The sequence below is a fragment of the Schistocerca nitens genome, chromosome 1 (genome assembly GCF_023898315.1).
Source record: "Schistocerca nitens isolate TAMUIC-IGC-003100 chromosome 1, iqSchNite1.1, whole genome shotgun sequence".
NCBI lineage: Eukaryota > Metazoa > Arthropoda > Insecta > Orthoptera > Acrididae > Schistocerca > Schistocerca nitens.
In genome coordinates this window covers 625892136-625910058 of record NC_064614.1, presented here as the reverse complement: position 1 = coordinate 625910058, position 17923 = coordinate 625892136, and the positions used below count along the sequence as shown (strand labels likewise).

At 43.0% G+C, this 17923-nt stretch overlaps 1 protein-coding gene across 1 annotated transcript in view; it reads left to right on the top strand.

The window, feature by feature from the left end:
* Nucleotides 1–16722, top strand: part of LOC126263708 (facilitated trehalose transporter Tret1-like) — a 177102-nt gene extending 160380 nt beyond the window's left edge. Inside the window, exons 3-4 of the mRNA XM_049960894.1 lie at nucleotides 12496–13526; nucleotides 16381–16722. Coding sequence (XP_049816851.1) covers nucleotides 12496–13526; nucleotides 16381–16722 — 1373 coding nt within the window. The remainder of the gene's footprint in view (nucleotides 1–12495; nucleotides 13527–16380) is intronic.
* The last annotated feature ends 1201 nt before the right edge of the window (nucleotides 16723–17923 follow it).

Here is a 17923-nt window from a genome sequence, read left to right as displayed (position 1 = left end):
ACTGGAAACACTGTTGTGGTGAGATTGTACATCAGCATACCCAGCGAAGATGGTGGCCAATAGGTCAGTTGAAATTCTGTGTGAAGATGACTACGTTATCCGGCTGCATACCCAAGAAGACTATCTATATAACTGCTACTGTTTCCAGTATTTATGTCATAGTTGCGAGTATTTCTGAGTGTTGGAATCGATGTTAGATGTTGGTGTTTCGGTTTCAGTGTGAAGACTGGTTTGATGCAGTTCTCTGTTTTTTACCAATCTCTTCATTCTGCATAACTACCGCAATCTAAATCTATTTGAACCCGCATACTGTATTCAAGCCATGGTCTTTTTCTACGGTCTTTACATTCACACTTTCTTCCACTATCAACTGACGATTCCTTGATGCCTCACGACGTGTTCTGTCAACCGATCCCCTATTTTAATCACGCTGTGCTACAAATTCCTTTCCTTCCCAGTTAGCTTCAGCATTTCTTCATTACTTAAACAATCTTCCAATCTAATTTTCCACATCCTTATGTAACAGCAAATTTGAAGAGCTTGTATTTGCTTCTTGTTTGAACTGATTATGGCCCACGTTACAGTATCGTAAAAGGCTGCTCTCGACACAAAAGACATTCAGAAAATACGCCGTAACACACTCCCTAGCACTTAAGTTTACATTCGATGTTAACAAAATTGTTTCTTTTTTTTCAGAACTGTTTTCTTCCTATTCCATGAAGTTTCGGGAATGCAACCGTCTCATGTTGTTTTCTTGCCACGATATTTCGACTGATAACCAATCAACCATGTGTGTTCATTTCGCACTGGAGATTGCTTGTGTTTTTTTTTTTCGTTATTGTGATTGCATCCCTCCTCGCCACATATGACCCGGTGAGGGGGGGGGGTATGGGGTTAGGGGGGGCGGAGCTGGCAGCGGTATATTCAACCCGTTCTTCAACCACGGGACTACACACTCTTTTAAAATAATAGTGAAGTGTGTGGATTGTGAAATACTAGTGTAATAAGGCTGGCTGAATAGTATTTTTTATTGCTACTTCACATCGCTACCTTTATACAAGAAATTGGAGCGAATACGCATGCACAAAGGCAGTCGCTTCATGAGCAACACCTGTAGAGTTACTTACCCTCTCCGAATAATGGTCCATTTATGGCGCGCAGGTGCATGCGTAATGAGATACCAAATGCGCGCTCTCTCTCAGAATGTGGACTCGCGGTGTTGAAAATCATACGTGTAAAAGAATAAGATTAAATGTCGCTAGACGTGCCATTGGTCATAAAATGTTTTCTTTCTGAAGAAATGAAATATCAGCGGGTCCCACGCCTTGTCCGATCGAAGGCCGCCATCACGATTAATAAGGTCTTGCGCTAAACGTACTTCCAACGATTCCTCAATATGGAAGGATCTCCTCGAAGCCAAGATTCCCGTGGCATGTACTGTCCAGCGGGGTACAATGCTCGGCTATGGCTGACTTGCGGGGCTACGAAAGGCGAGTGTGGCGATCATGTACAACGCATCTTTCACGAACTGTGTGCATTGTCTGTCCAATGTAGCCTTTGCCATACAGGCAAGGTATTCTATAAATTCCAGCCTTCCACAATCCCAGGTCGTTCTTTGCCTAACCGAGAAGAGAGCACATCTTTGTAGGTGGGCTGAAGATTACTTTGACTTGATGTTTTCTTCTGCTTAATTTCGACGAAATATTGTGGGCGTGCGGCAGGAGCGCCCTAGACTTGAGCCGCTCTTTCCCCTCTTGATTGCTTGGATAGTCACCTTTCTTGTCCCTTAATGCTGTGCTGTTCTGATGTTGAAATCCATTATCTTTGAACACTGACTGTAGGAGTACCAGTTCTTTTGCAAGGCTGTCCCCATCATACACAATATGTACACCGTGAAACAACGTTGAAGGTCGCCCATAGTTTGTGATGGCTGGTGGCAGCTAGACGCCTGCAAAGACAGGTCTGTATGTGTGGGCTTACGGTAAACGGAATGCCCCAATGATACGTCCATTGCCGGCCGGAGTGGCCGTGCGGTTCTAGGCGCTACAATCTGGAGCCGAGCGACCGCTACGGTCGCAGGTTCGAATCCTGCCTCGGGCATGGATGTGTGTGATGTCCTTAGCTTAGTTAGGCTTAATTAGTTCTAAGTTCTAGGCGACTGATGACCTCAGAAGTTAAGTCGCATAGTGCTCAGAGCCATTTGTACCATTTGATACGTCCATTTCCCGTCTGACCATTTGGAGATGGCTGAATGGGTGTCAGCCAAAATATCGTGGCAAGAAGTCGACGTTATCCGACTGCAATAGCGATACTTAATGGGATACTCTTTACAGCAGGAAAATTGCAATAATCACAGTTTTATTCCTGTAGCTAATCAGTATTTTATATCCTCACTACTTCGTTCATCGAGGGTTATTTTCCCACCGAAATTGCAAGACTACTTTTCGTGTGTAATTACCTAATCCAGTTTCCTCAGAATCGCCTGATTTAATTCGAGTACATTCTCTTACCCTTGCTTTACTTTTGTTGATAATTATCTTATAACTTCTTTTCAAAACACAAGCTATTCCGTTTAACTGCTCTTCTGGCCCTAAATATTTACGGTGGCATCAACAGACCAAATTTTTATTTCTTTTCCCTGAACGTGAATTCCGTTTCCATATTACTACAAACGTTCCTTTATTGTTTGCTCAATGTACAGATTGAATAACAACGGGGATAGGCCAGAAGCCTGTCTCATTCCCTTCTCAACCACTGCTTCCGGTTCATAGCCTCCGACTCTCATTGCAACAGTCTGGCTTCTCTGCAAGTTGTTGATAATTCTTCGATCCCTTTGTTTTATCTCTGCTACCTTCAGAATTTCAAAGAGTGATTTCCAGTCAACATTGTTAGAAGCATTCTCTAAGTCTAGAAATTCCATAAAGGTAGGTCTGCTTTTTTCAGTCTAAGGGAACTCGTAGGGTCGGTACGGCCTCATGTGATCCTGCATTATCTAGAATTAAAACTGATCGTCCCCGACATCTGCTCCTTCTAGTTTTTCCATCTTTCTGCAAATAATTCGTGTCAGTATTTTGCAAGCATGACTTATTAAAGTAATGGTTCAGTTATATTCATACTTATCAGAACCTGCCTTCCTTATAATAGAAATTGTACTTCTTATAGTCTGAGGGTATTTTACCTGTCCTCTATATAATGCATGCAAGGTGAAATAGTTTTATATGTCTAGCTCTCCTAACGACTCCAATAATTCTGAGAGAATGTAATCTACACCAGGAAACTTGTTTCTACTTAGCTCTTTCAGAGTTCCGACAAATTCTTCTCGCACTATTATACATCCAATTTCTTCCTCATTTACTTCTTCTTCTCTTTCTGTAATATTGTCTTCGAGTTTGTTTCCATTATTTAGGCTCTGTATTCCCTATTATCTGCATCATTTGCCGCATTTTTATGTTTTCTCCTTGCGTCAGTTATTTTCAATGTATCAAGCGTTATCCAAGGATTTCTACTGGGAGTTGTCTTTTTCCCTATTTATTCCTCTGCTACCTTCACTATTCCTTCTCACAAGGCTACACATGCTCTTCTATTATGTTCCTTTTCTTTGTTTCAGTCAACTCTTACCTTATCCAACAACCGAAATTCTCAACAATCTTTGGTTTTTTCAACTCATCCAAGTCCAAGCTTCTTAAAGTCCTACTTTTTTGTAACTTCTTCAGTTTTATTCCGCAGGTCATAATGAGTCTACCTAACGACTCTAATCCTGGAAATGTTTTTCAGGTTAAAATCTGTTTTCGAAGTATTTGTCTTGTCCTTACACAATCGATTTGAAATCTTTCAGTGTCTCCAAGATTCTTCTACGTATACAACCTTTGTTCACGATTTTTAAATCAAGTGTTAGTAATTGTTAATAATAATTAAATTGTGCTCGCAAAAAAATTCTAGTAGATCGCTTTCGTTTTCATTACTGCCACCCAGCCCATATTCTTCTGCTATTTTTCCTTCTCGTCCTGTTCCTTCTATTGAAATTCAGCCTCCTGCCACAAATTTTCGACTCCCTTAACTATCTGAATACATATTTTCGTCTTACATCATTACGATCTCTTCACCATTTGCGGAAATAGTAGGCATATAAATTTGAACAACTGTGGGCGGTATGGGGTAGGGGGGGTAGGGGGGGGGGGGAAAGAAAGTTTTTGTTTACATAGGTTACTATAATGCGTTCACTATGTTGTGTATAGTAGCTTACCTGCAGTTCAATTTTGTTATACATTGTTAGAGCTCCTGTTGCATATCTCTATTTGACTTTGTGTGTATTAGGTGAGAGACCTCTAATAATAAGTTTGTAATACTAAATGCAATGAAAAATATGTGAGATATCTCGTGAGATGTAACAAAATGTCGGATGTTTCTAACCTTACCAGGACAAGCAAGCCGGCCGGAGTGGCCGAGCGGTTAAAGGCGCTACAGTCTGGAACCGCACGACCACTACGGTCGCAGGTTCGAATCCTGCCTCGGGCATGGATGTGTGTGATGTCCTTAGGTTAGTTAGGTTTAAGTAGTTCTAAGTTCTAGGGGACTTATGACCACAGCAGTTGAGTCCCATAGTGCTCAGAGCCATATGAACCAGGACAAGCAAATAAATGTCGTTCCGAACGGATGATGCCTCTGTACAGCAAGAGCGACAGCGTTGCGATAGCTCCCTGTAATACTGAACACGCATCGTGTTCATTGCTTACCAATTCGAGTGTACATCGTACTGCTGTCGACGTATACTCGTAGAAATTTGGTTGAACTGTTCATTGGAATGGTGGACAGCTAGAGGTGAATTATGGATGGACTACTTACTCATCTACTGACATCGTAAAGAATTCACAGACGACGATTTTATATCTGAAAAGCTAATCTGGGTTTCGTATGACCATTCTGAGATTTCGATCAGTTCGACCGTCTTTTCCAGAAAGAATAGTGTTGCCACTGAACTTTTAATCATGCGTGGATACAAGTTTTACACGCATACCGCAGGATATTACTTGCAGGTGCAAATAGCTAATCTAAATCGACATGTATATTGGGCAGTCAAATGGAAACGAGACATATGGCAAAAAGTTAATAAACTGTTTTTATCCGAAAAATAATCGCCGTGACTGTTAATACATCTATATGTCTTTCTTCAGGGCTCCAAAAATATGGTAATCGCAACGGGAGAGACAGAGACTGCATGGGGGATGTGTAAGGAGTGTTCCCCAGCGGAGCATTTGCAGCGTAGTCGAAACCACCTTGGCAATATGTGGCCTGGTCCACCCCGCCGAAAGTTTGCTGGGAACGCCATACACGTCCTTCATACATTCCCGATTTTTCGTTATGAGATTTCCATATTTCTGGGCATCTGAAGAAGGACATTCGTGGCCGTCGATTTGTTTCGGATGAAGACGTGCACGCATTCATACAATCATGGTTCCGCAACCGCAAACATTTTTCCATGATGGCACTGACCATCTTGTCTCACAGTGGATAAATGTCTTAACAGTTATGACTATTACTTTTGAAGTAATAAACAGTTTATTTACTTTTATTCCATCTGCCTTGTTCTCATTTCACTACCCCTCATACTACAGATACAGAGGAGAATTTAGATTGGAAAGTAATGGTAATCCCCTGCGGCAGGTCCATCGACCACATATAGTGTCATCAAGTCACACGTTATGGACTGGTGGTACACTAGATGAAGAAGGTGATATGGACTGAAAACCCTGTCAATCGAAGTTTGTGCGTTATTAATTGATATCTTGAAGGCAGTATTCTTCAGAAACGTCAAGATAAAACTACTTCAAATTGCCGTTAGTTAAGAGTATGGCCTTGACGTCCCTTGATAGTATGGTGAGTAACCGCAGCTTGCTTCTTCAATTACGCAATGTGTATAGTTCTTTGCATGAGGCCCCACACTCTTGTCCACCATCCAAAACGCTAGAAAGTGCTAGTTGTGACTGCAGCTACAGTGCAGGTAAGGAGGAAGTCCGAAAGGTGCATGAACTATAGTAACTGGCGGGACTGGATATCGCTGTTTGCCCTGAAATCGATGGCACATAACTCGGTCTGTCTGACTGTAAGTCCTAAGTACTGAACTCCCTTGTCGTCGACGGTGACGCCTGAGGTCAACCCTAGGAAATGACTGAAGATTGAGACGCCTGCACTATTCTTGTCCTTCAACTCGGTCTCTGGGCTTTTTTGGGCCAGACGCAGTCCCATGGTACTTAGAGCCATTTTAACCATATCTTATTTCGTCGGGTCCGCCATTCGTTTGTCCTGATGCTCAACTCCGGCGTGAATTTGAGTCCCGACCTCAAGCGATCTACCCGGGTTGCATCGTGTCATCGTTTCTCGCCTGTTCGCTGACATGTGCACCGTTATCCGGCCGTTCGAAGACATAGTAAGTAAAGCACACATGTCGCTTCAGGCGTCTACAGAACTGCTGTCTTCATAGGGTCCGATCGGTGCCCTTTACAGTAAAAACAAGCACCGAAAGAAGACTTAACCGGTGTAAGGAGTTTGGGGTAATTACTCTAGCATCATTGCGTCATGGTAGTAAACGAAGTGAGAGGAGCTACATGAGTATGTGGTGATTTTACCACTGTTAACTCCCCGTCTCACAATATGATGAATTATTGGCGCAATTTCCATTTGACTAACTCTCCTCAAAGATTGACGTAACGAACACATATCTGAAATTACTAGTCGACGCAGACACACAACGCATTTTGGTAATTAACGCGGCTTTCAGTCTGAACAGCTACAATAGATTTACATTCCGTTTCGAGTGCGCGTGGAAAATTTTAGCCTAACGCATAACAACTCATCTAAACTGTTCCACACGGTATGTATTATATGAACGACATAAACATTGCAGGAGTTAGAAGGGTGTAACGTATGAAAAAATTGCATTCATTGTTAAAATATTCGAAGTGAATCGACTCTCATGTAGGCATAACAAACATAGTATTTTCCAGCCAAGAAAATTAAGGCACCATTCAGTCTAAAAATCGTCTTAAGCCCACAGATTTGCATGTTGACGTCGTAACTAAGCTTTTCGGTTGATGCGAGGCAGTACGTCATCAGCATGATTGCTTCAAAAAATTCTTGACGGAACAGGGCAACAAATAGGTCGGTCAAAAACTTAGCAGCACAAAAAGAAAATATTCACAATTTGAAACGAAAGACCTGACGATCTTATATAGCATAAAGAAATTTCATTATTCGTGTATGGCAGGATATTTCGTTTACTATCGGCAAATAATCGTGGGTTATACACTGAAGCGCCAAAGAAACTAGTACAGGCATCCGTATTTAAATACAGAGATATGTAAACACGCAGATTATGGCGCTGCGGTCGCAACGCCTATGTAAGATTACAAATGTCCAGCGCAATTGGTAGATCGGTTTCTGCTGCTACAATAGCAGGTTATCAGGATTTAAGTGAGTTTGAACGTGGTGTTATAGTCAGCGCTGGAGCGATAGGACACAGCATCTCCGAGGTAGCGATGAAATGGGGCTTTTCCCGTATGACAATTGCACGAGTGTATCGTGAATATCAGTAATCCGGTAAGATATCATATCTCCGACATCGCTGCGGCCGGAGAAATATCCTGCAAGAACGGGACCAACGACGACTGAAGAGAATCTGTCAACGTGACAGAAGTGCATCTCTTCCGCAAATTTATGCAGATTTCAACGCTGGGCCTGTCCGTGTGCGAACCATTCAACGAATCATCATCGATATGGGCATTCGGAGCCGAAGCCCACTCTTGTACCATTGATGACTGTACGACAGAAAGCTTTACACCTAGCCTAGACCCGTCAACACTGACATTGGATTGTTAATGACTAGAAACATGTTGCCTGAGCGGACGAGTCTCATTTCAAATTATACTGAGCGGACGGACGTGTACGGGTATAGAGACAACCTCATGAATCCATGAACTCTGCCTGTGAGTAGGGGACTGTCAAGCTGTGGAAGCTCTGTAATTCTGCGAGGCGTGTGCAGTTGGGATTATACGGGCCCACTGATCGTCTAGATACTACTTTGACAGGTGACACGTAAGCATCCTGTCCGATCACCTGCTTCCTATTCATGAGCGCTGTGCATTCCGACGGACTTGGGCAATACCAGAATTGCTACAGAGTGGCTCCAGGAACTCACTTCTGGGTTTAAACTCTTCCGCTGGCCACCAAACTTCCCAGACATGAACATTATTAAGCATATTTTGGATGCCTTGCAACGTGCTGTTCAGAAGAGATCCCCACCCCCTCGTACTCTTACAGATTTATGGACAGCCCTGCAGGATGCATGGCGTTAGTTGCCTCCAGCACTACTTCAGACATCAGTTGAGTCCATGCCGCGTCGTGATGCGGCATTTCTGTGTGCTCGCGTGTTCCCTACACGATATTAGGCAGGTGTACCAGTTTCTTTGGCTCTTCAGTGTAATGTACTATGGTCAAAGCAGCCAGAGCAACAGCTACAGATGTGGGCCTCGTTTCTCAGTTGCATACATCATACATATATCTCACAACATACAAATACACACATGCATTGTCTCGCTTCCAAATAGATGTAGGAGTAGATTTCAATAGGCAGGAACACTTGTTTTGCGACTAATAACATGAGACACATCTTAGACGGGGTCACGATCGAAGCAAGCAAAATGACGCAAGCGCAGACAGACATCATATTCCTCGTATGATTTCGTCATATATCCAGTGGTAATAACTGTAGTACAGCACGACACTATACATAAACTTGCTTTTCTAAGCTCCAAACGGCGTTCTATCGCTTGCCACAGAGGAACAATCGCCATTTCGGTATTGCGCCTACACTCGTGTCATACAACAGTCACAGTCTGGTATGGGCGGAACGAAAACAATGGAATGGCGTCATAACCTACTTGCGGACTATTGACATGAAAACATAAGGAACGGTCTGGGTTTGCCAGGCCTACGTGGGAAACCAATCCTCTGCGTTTTCGCCGTGGTTCATGACATCGAAATTTCTGGGAACATGTTCACATTGATTGATGGCGGCTTAGTGTGGTTGCTGGAAGTGAACATACCCCCTAATTTTTCGGATTTCAAGTTTGGCAGCTCATGCAACGATTAGGATCCCGTCCAACATATTTGCATTAGGGGAAAACACCTGAGACATAGAGTTCAGCCCAATTGAAAAGAGGAGGTCACAACGTGCGGACCAAGGATGTACTTCAAACTGTGTGCACTTTTAATAACCTCCATTAGGACAACGAAATGTGCAAGTATTAAGGCGTACTACTTACGCAGTTTCGAGAAAATGGGAAGAGAAGTTTCACGAGTCAGTGATGTAAAGCTTCGATGCGACCCTGGGGATTAGTTGGTAGCGGTCATTTTTAACTTATATTTTTTCACGTTATTCATACTTAATTGACAACAAATTTCTTTTCGTGAAAATGTTATTGAAATACATTTAATCGTACATTGCCAATTTGTTTGCACCGATATTAACGAAAACGTTGCTTTACGCGTGTTTTGCATCCAAATTGTCGGAAGAAAGAAATTTTTCAAATGTCAACGAGCTTCGTTTCTCTTTAGAAACTCTGAGGATTCCTTGTGCATGCGATAAAATTTCGTTCATTCGATGTAGCAGGTGTCGTTTTAATTTATCTTTCCCATGTAAGTATGAAAAATATCATCTTGCAGCTTGTAACGTCGACAGCACATCTGACGATTAATTGTACATTACCCTCATCTTCTGGGTTATTTTAGCTCAGTGTATTACTGAATAAAGTTATTTACACTTCTGTTAAACGATTTTTATCATGGGCTTTCCAAGCCAGTCCCTCGTCCCTGAAAACTGCGTCTGCAGATCGAAGCACCCCCGTTTCGCACACAAATGCACGGATTCTTTGGGTAAGGAACGTATAAGGCATCCAGACTGTTCAATGACGAAAATACATATGAGTAAGTTTCGTCTGTGAAGAACATAAATACAGTAAATCGAGTGTAAGTAAGGTGAAATAAAGAAATTGTTTAAATTTATGTATTTTAGTTAATCTTAAAAATGCTGCATTAATATTTAGAAAGTTATTTGTTATTTTATTGTAGTGGCGTGTGAAGTGAATGGCTGCAAATCTTAGCAAACGACGTCAGACGTCGGTTAGGATACAATGTAACATCGTCATGTAACAGTTGGTGATACAATTGTAGCCATGAAAACGTTTTTGATAATAGAGCACGTCAGCTGGTTTCAGAACAAAGGGGGCTTTATTCTCTTATGCAAACAAACTGCTCACTTGAGTGCATATTTTGTTTATTTAGGACGTAATTAGTGGGCAATAACTGTCATGATAAAGAACATAATTTACAGGCAAGATGACGGCCTAGTCTGGGATTTGGGTTCATGTATACCCCGGTGTTAGTTATTGACCAAGTGCTTTTAGTGTAAAGTTATAACTGTCCGTTTAATGATGGTAATTTATGACCCAAAAAATGGCATCTCGCCTACTATGGTGCTACTGGCCCTTCCACCCCACAGGCACCCCTACTGTGCAACCATTCATCATTTAGGGAAATCACAGATAACCTAAATCAGAATGGCTAGACGCGGGTTGAACCGTCGTCCTCTCGAATGGGAGTCCAGTGTGCTTGCCACTGCGCCACCTCGCTCGGTCTTGAATGCTAGTTCAGACTCGCACGGTGAGCATGCCCAAGCCTACATGGTCGACAGTGACCACACGGACATTGCAGTCGGCGTGGCGAAAGCTTGGTCCATGTTTCGCGTCACGAAGTATTTGTTCACACACCGCATTACTGACGACTTTGACGTACATCACACTGTTTACGATGTACAAATGGATGCCCCAAATGTCAGAAGTTGGGATCTTAGCTTCGTCGCATAGAAATCGTCCCCTTCCAAAGCCTTTGGTCTGGAGTAATCATTAAAAAGGTGAATCGTAGTGTGGATTTTAGAAAACGGTTGGCCATAGCTCTAGTACATGTAAGCGACACATAAGCAAAAGCTGCTGAAAGTAAACGATAGCGAGTGCATGCACTCCACAGGCAGAAACACACAAGACGTCTACACTGCATGGCTGCGAAATCCTGACTGTCTAACTGAGCTTCACTTCTGGCAGTACCTCATTTCCTGCTTTCTGAACTTCACAGTTCTCCTGCAAAACTCACAAGACTAGCACCCCTGGAAGAAAGGATATTACGGAGACTATGACTTAGCAGCAGTGAGCAGTGAGCCGATGTGCTAGTCTTGCAAGTTTCGCAGGAGAAGTTCTGTGAAGTTTGGAAGGTAGGAGACGAGGTACTAGCTCTAGTGAATATGTGAGGATGGTTTTTGAGTCGTGTTTAGGTAGCTCAGCTAATGAAGTACTTGCCCACGAGAGGCAAAGATCTAGAGTTCGGTCCGCCACATAAATTTGGTCTGCCAGGAAGTTTGATATCAGCGCACACTCCGCTGCATAATGAAAATTCATTCAAATATCTTTTCCTTAAGCCAAGAGTAAATACATTTTCTACTTCTAGTATTCGATTCGTAGCATAATCACTAGTTTCGCCTCATCACCTGACTTTCGCTCGTCTTTCTTCTTTAAGATAGCACAGGCAGTAGATTTAACGCTCTGTGTTGCTTAGCGAGATAAGAAACACGAATGCTATTCTCATGTTTGGTCATTTCTTCCTCCTTAGATTTCATTGTAACAACCACAGTCCCTGAGAAACCGTGAACAATTTTGTACTTTCTGTGCGTTCGTGAGCCATATTATTTTTTCAGGAATTGGTCATTCGATTTGTTCTTCGATAGTGGTATTCTTGCAGTGAGAACCACTGAATTAACTGTTTAGCTTCCCAGATCAACTTTTGCCCACTAGAGAAGACAAGGAAACGAAAACAGTCTTTGGTTGACAATTTGTTGTATTCAGAGTCATAACCGGTTTCGATCGTTTGATCATCATCTTTAAACTTAGTAAAAGAAGCAAATAAAATTAATAGCTGCAATTTCCCTCGTCACACAATATAAAAACAAGATAAAGCAGTGGAAGACAGGCCGGCCGCGGTGGTCTAGCGGTTCTAGGCGCTCAGTCCGGAACCACGGGACTGCTACGGTCGCAGGTTCGAATCCTGCCTCGGGCATGGATGTGTGTGATGTCCTTAGGTTAGTTAGGTTTAAGTAGTTCTAAGTTCTAGGGGACTGATGACCGCGGATGTTAAGTCCCATAGTGCTCAGAGCCATTTGAACCAGTGGAAGACACTCATGGCCTGTGACGTGCAGCCATCTTAGCACACTATGCAGTACTGCAGCTGTAAGCAGATGCTTACGCTCAAAGACTGTTTTCGTTTCCACGCATTCCCAAATATTCGACCATTGTTACTTTCAAGCTGACCATGTCACCCCTCATCAAGTTTTCACACTACGTGGCAGGGATCTCCCAGCTAATAGATTCATATGGGCTTCTTTTTGTTTTTTTACAGCGTCGCTGATCTACACGTGCTACGGTACCTTCATGGGTTGGCCTGGAACGACTATACCAATCCTGGAGGCAGAAGATTCACCAGTTCCACTCACCGCTGACGAGGGGTCTTGGCTCGCCTCCATCAACTCACTCACCATGCTGGTTACTATATTTGCCGCCGGCTATGCAGTGGACGTCGTGGGGCGTAAAAAAGTGGCCCTTTTTGGAGCTGGACCTTTTGTCATCTGGTGGTTGATGGTGGCGTTCGCCGATTCCTACGGAATGCTGCTCGCAGCTCGAGCGATTGGAAGTTTGGGCGGGGGCGCCATTATTACTGCCTTACCTGTTTTTCTGTGTGAGATAGCCGACACCGACCTAAGGGGGACGCTAATTGTGATCCATTACATCCTGATGCAGTGTGGCACCCTGCTTGTGTATTGCATTGGGCCTTACCTATCAATCACCACCGTTGCTCTCATCTGCACCTCAATTCCGATAATCTTCGTCTTGACATTCATCTGGATGCCGGAGTCACCATACTTCTTTCTCACGCATCACAGAGAAGCGGAAGCTGTGAAGTGTCTCGAAAGACTCAAAGGCCAGCTAACACCAGAGGAGCTCAAGTTTGAGCTGGAGATGTTGTATAAAGATATACGTGAGAAACAGCAAAACAAAGGAAAGTTCACGGACGTTATCTTGGTGCCAGTGCACCGCCGGACGTTGCTCTTAGCGATAGGATTTATTCTATTTCAGATGTCGGCAGGGTCGACCGCACTCACCACGTACACGACGTACATATTTGAGAAGAGTGGAAGCGAGCTCGACTCGAACATCTCTTCCATTATCCTGACTGTCGTCACGCTTGGTGCAAACGTCGCGTCGTCGCTGGTCGTCGAGAGGTTCGATCGGAGGCCCCTCTGCATGGCCACTTTCTCGGCGTGCGCCATCTGTCTGGCTGCAGAGGGAGCTTACTTCTACGTCGACGACATCTACGGAGACGTGCCTACTGCCTTCGACTGGGTGCCACTCGCCGGAATGATTGGATTCAATGTAATGCTACAGTTTCTTAATGGAAAGCTGCTATTGGTTTTATGTGGAATAATATCTTTGTTCTGCCGATGTGGACGTAGTTACTACATTATTATTTCATTATATTATTCTTATTTACTTGTGGACGGACGAGACAAACTCCTGTACAGATGCAGAAGGTTCGGTAGACTTGTAATATAATTCTGTAGCATCTGAGCCAATGATATTCAGCAGTTATTAATTATCTAACCAGTCTTCTAATTGCAGGAGTAATTTCACGAACACGATCTGTGGTGTGATCGACTGTCTGGTCGTTTTGAATGCTCCTGGCCAGTATCTTTGAGCTGGTTCAGGGATAATCATCTGCGTTGGCGGTGTACCATTTGCAGATGGTTATGTGTCCCTATGAATAACAGTTTTCAGAAAAGATCCTAGTACTTCCAGAACACTATTTAAAACTTCTCTGGCCTCGTATAAGTGCCAGTGAATAGTTTTCCAACACTAAAATATTAACAGTGCGGTTGTAGGCTGCATCCTCCCAGAAAAGCGCAATTATTGACAGAGTAAACAGAACCAGTCGACCTGTAGCTAAAGCGTGGGTTTACTCAAGAAAGTTAAACCTCTTTGAGAGATTCTCTGGATTACAGAGCTGCGGAGTCAACTGGGAAATTTCGCAAAATGAGTCGTATCAGTCTGCTACTCTTTGGACCAGAAACGGAGGTAACAGCTTGTGCTGTCAGCTCTCTTGCTGAAAAGTAAATAGAAAGCATACAAATGATTTTCGACTTGGTCATTCTAGCTTTCTTCTATAGAGGCCATTCATCATGTGTCATTATTCACTTAGAAATTTTGGTTTGTAACCATAACTGAAAATCTGTAATTCGTAATCACTGAAAATATGACGGAAGAAATCGGGTCTATTTAAAGATATGTCCAGAAAGTCAAAACATTCTGTTCACTTGTAAATTATATATTGAAACTATCTCAGCATGTATCTTTTTCATGTCCAAATACTGCGTCTCACTTCCTAGTCATTAACCTCATATTATTTTGTGGTCTGAATTGACAAGAGTTCACATTTGCTTCAGTTTTTGACGTCGTAAGCCTCCGTTACTATCGCAAGTATTTTACTATCTCTCAGACCTCCGGAAACGTCTGATACCATGTAAAAACTTATGCTCCGGCTGTCACTGAGAGACCTGCCTAGAAGTGTTGGGAAATGTGAGTAAGCGGTACCGCCAGATTGTTGCCAGAATGTTAGTGTCATTACTTGTGTGTGAACGAACGCTTCCCAGCATGAAAGAATGCTGCTGACGAAATGTTCTCGAGTTTCAAACCGGGTGGCTGTGTTGGAATAACCGCACATACAGCTGGGAACTTGTGGTGTCACCGCCAGACACCACACTTGCTCGGTGGTAGCCTTTAAATCGGCCGCGGTCCGTTAGTATACGTCGGACCCGCGTGTCGCCACTGTCAGTGATTGCAGACCGAGCGCCGCCACACGGCAGATCTAGAGAGACGTCCTAGCACTCTCCCCAGTTGTACAGCCGACTTTGCTAGCGATGGTTCACTGACAACTTACGCTCTCAATTGCCGAGACGATAGTAAGCATTGCCTGCAGCTACGTCATTTGCTACGACCTAGCAAGGCGCCATTATCAATTGCTATTTATCTTGTGATGCATGTACCGTCAGACCGATGTTCACCAATTATGGATTAAAGTTAAGTATTCCAACAGCTACGTACTTTATTTGCTAGACTCAAATCCTTTAACTGTTCCAGACCTCACGCCAGCCTGCGTGAGCTTAAACGCGTGCCTTTCGGCTTCACCTCCTAGTGGCTTGGCTGTCTTGCCAAGTCACAACAGAACTAAAGTTTTGTCCATGAATATCATTATTTTTCTGCCGCACCTCGTACCCAGTCTGTATCTGCTCCATAGGATCCACGTCTAATCTTGTATGATGGATTGCAATGTGTCCCATTTCTTAGTGATACTGAAACACATCGGCTTTACTTTTACAGACTAACTACGAGTTCATTCTTAAAGAGAACGTTTATCACTTCAATGCAAGTGTTGACGTGCCAGATATTGAAACTTTCTCCTTCGACAAATAATAACTTGTGCACGTGTTACTGGTGGCCTCACATGTTATCCTCAAGAAGCATTCTAGCCCCCCCCCCCCCCCTCCCACTGCCTCCATCAAGGGAAGACCACATTTAGTATGGGCGAACAGACCTTAACATTAAGAGTACAAAACTTTTCGGTCATGGACGTATCTCATAGCCATTGGCCGTTCTTGGCTGACCATATTCAATGCTGAATATGTGGATAGACTAAACACCCGGACTCTATGAACAACAGACTGAAGAAATTTAGTTCATGTCAACGGATTCTTCCACTGCTGTTTCATAGGAACATTTTCATACTTTTCAAAACACAATAGCAAAGTTCTACTGCACAATTTGAGTTTTCATTCACAAATTTTGGCCAGGTGTGCCTGAGATATCTCAGTATGTTACTGGCGCACCATCCCTGTTTGTACAACTAATGTCGCTAATCCCCAGAGCTGCCTCTAGCAGCTGTCTTATCTCACCCTCAGAGAAGCAAATGGTTTTCTACGTGTCAATGACTCATAAGTACACGTGATGAAAGCAGACTGAAATGTCACTACTGCATAACTGACAGTTTCATGCAGCCCTGCTATAGTAACAATACACTTAATTTTTTAGTGAGCTTAATGATTTATTGGATTTCTACAGTTTTCCCAAATGCATAAAAACATTGCATATTTTAGTATTTTTGGCTTTGATTACCTTTACTTCTCTAAGAAGACTGGAATAATTGAGATTGTAACATGTGTTAAACTTGTTACAGATTTCGTTCTCTATCGGCCTGGCACCAGTGCTGTCCTTGTTTATGGGTGAACTGTTCCACGTCTCTGTGAAGGGCATCGGCGTGGCTATTGGCACGGTCGTTATAGCACTGTATGGCTTCTTCCTCAAGAAGATGTTCCAAGTGGTCTCTGACGGCCTGGGCGCCTACTACTCCTTCTGGGGCTTCACCGTGATGTGTGTGGCTGCCGTTATTTATGTCTACGCGCTCATGCCCGAGACCAGGAACAAGAGTTTCGCGCAGATCAACGAGGAAATGGACAGTCGTGTAGGTGGAGCAGTCAGCAGTAATATGGACGAATCCATGAAACAATGTCCGAGCTGAAAACAAATCAGTAGTGACTCTTGAGTCACTTGGCTGCAACTGTAAAGCAAGACTGAGTATAATTTATTCTATCTGTTAATAGACTGATATGTGTAATGATGGTGAGAACGTAGTGTAAGGAACGTTAGGGACCAGAAATCGCTCAAAGCTATCACTGCGTCAAGACATTTAAATGTTATCAAATCAAAGTTGGTAAAGTAGAGCTCATGAGGAAAATGTGATGGTCAAACGTTTGGCACACAAATGCACAAATTCTTTGGGTAAGGAACGCATAAGGCATCCAGACTGTTCAATGCCGAACATACATATGAGTAAGTTTCGTCTGTGAAGAATAGAAATACAGTAAATCTAGTGTTAGTAAGGTGAAATAAAGAAATTGTTTAAATTTATGTATTTTAGTTAGTCTTTAAACTGCAGCATTAAGATTTAGTAAGATATTTTATTGTAGTGGCGTATGAAGTGAATGGCTGCAAATCTTAGCAAACGACGTCAGACGTCGGTTAGGATACAATGTAACATCGTCATGTAACATTTAGTGATATAATTGTAGCTATAAAAACGTTTTTGGTAATAGAGCGCGTCAGCTGGTTTCAGAACAAAGGGGGCTTTATTCTCTTATGCAAACAAACTGCTCACTTGGGTGAATATTTTCTTTATTTAGGATGTAATTAGTGGGCAACAACTGCAATGATAATTAACATAATTTACAGGCAAGATGACGGCCTAGTCTGGGATTTGGGTTCATGTATACCCAGGTATTAGTTACTGACCAAGTGCTTTTAGTGTAAAGTTATAACTGTCCGTTTAATGATGGTAATTTATGACCCAAAAAATGGCATCCCCCCACTATGGTGCTACTGGCCCTTCCACCCCACCGGCACCCCTACTGCGCAGCCATTCATCATTTCCCAGACATCAGCTTCACCACCCTTCAGCGTCTTCAGCATCCTTACACTGGCGCTTTTAATTTGGACATTGTTCAAGCAGCAGCAGCAGCAGTAGCAGCACGAGTAAATTCATGTGATACTGCAAATTCCCAGCATTGTGTAGCGTCCAGCGGTAGTAACATAGTTATCACTGAAGTTAGGCAGCCAGTGCTATTTCCTGCACTGTACGACGCTATTTATGTCTTCATGGCTAATTTTTACCGACTTTTTAAGAAGATGCATATTTCATTACTATTTTACCGATTTCCCCCACT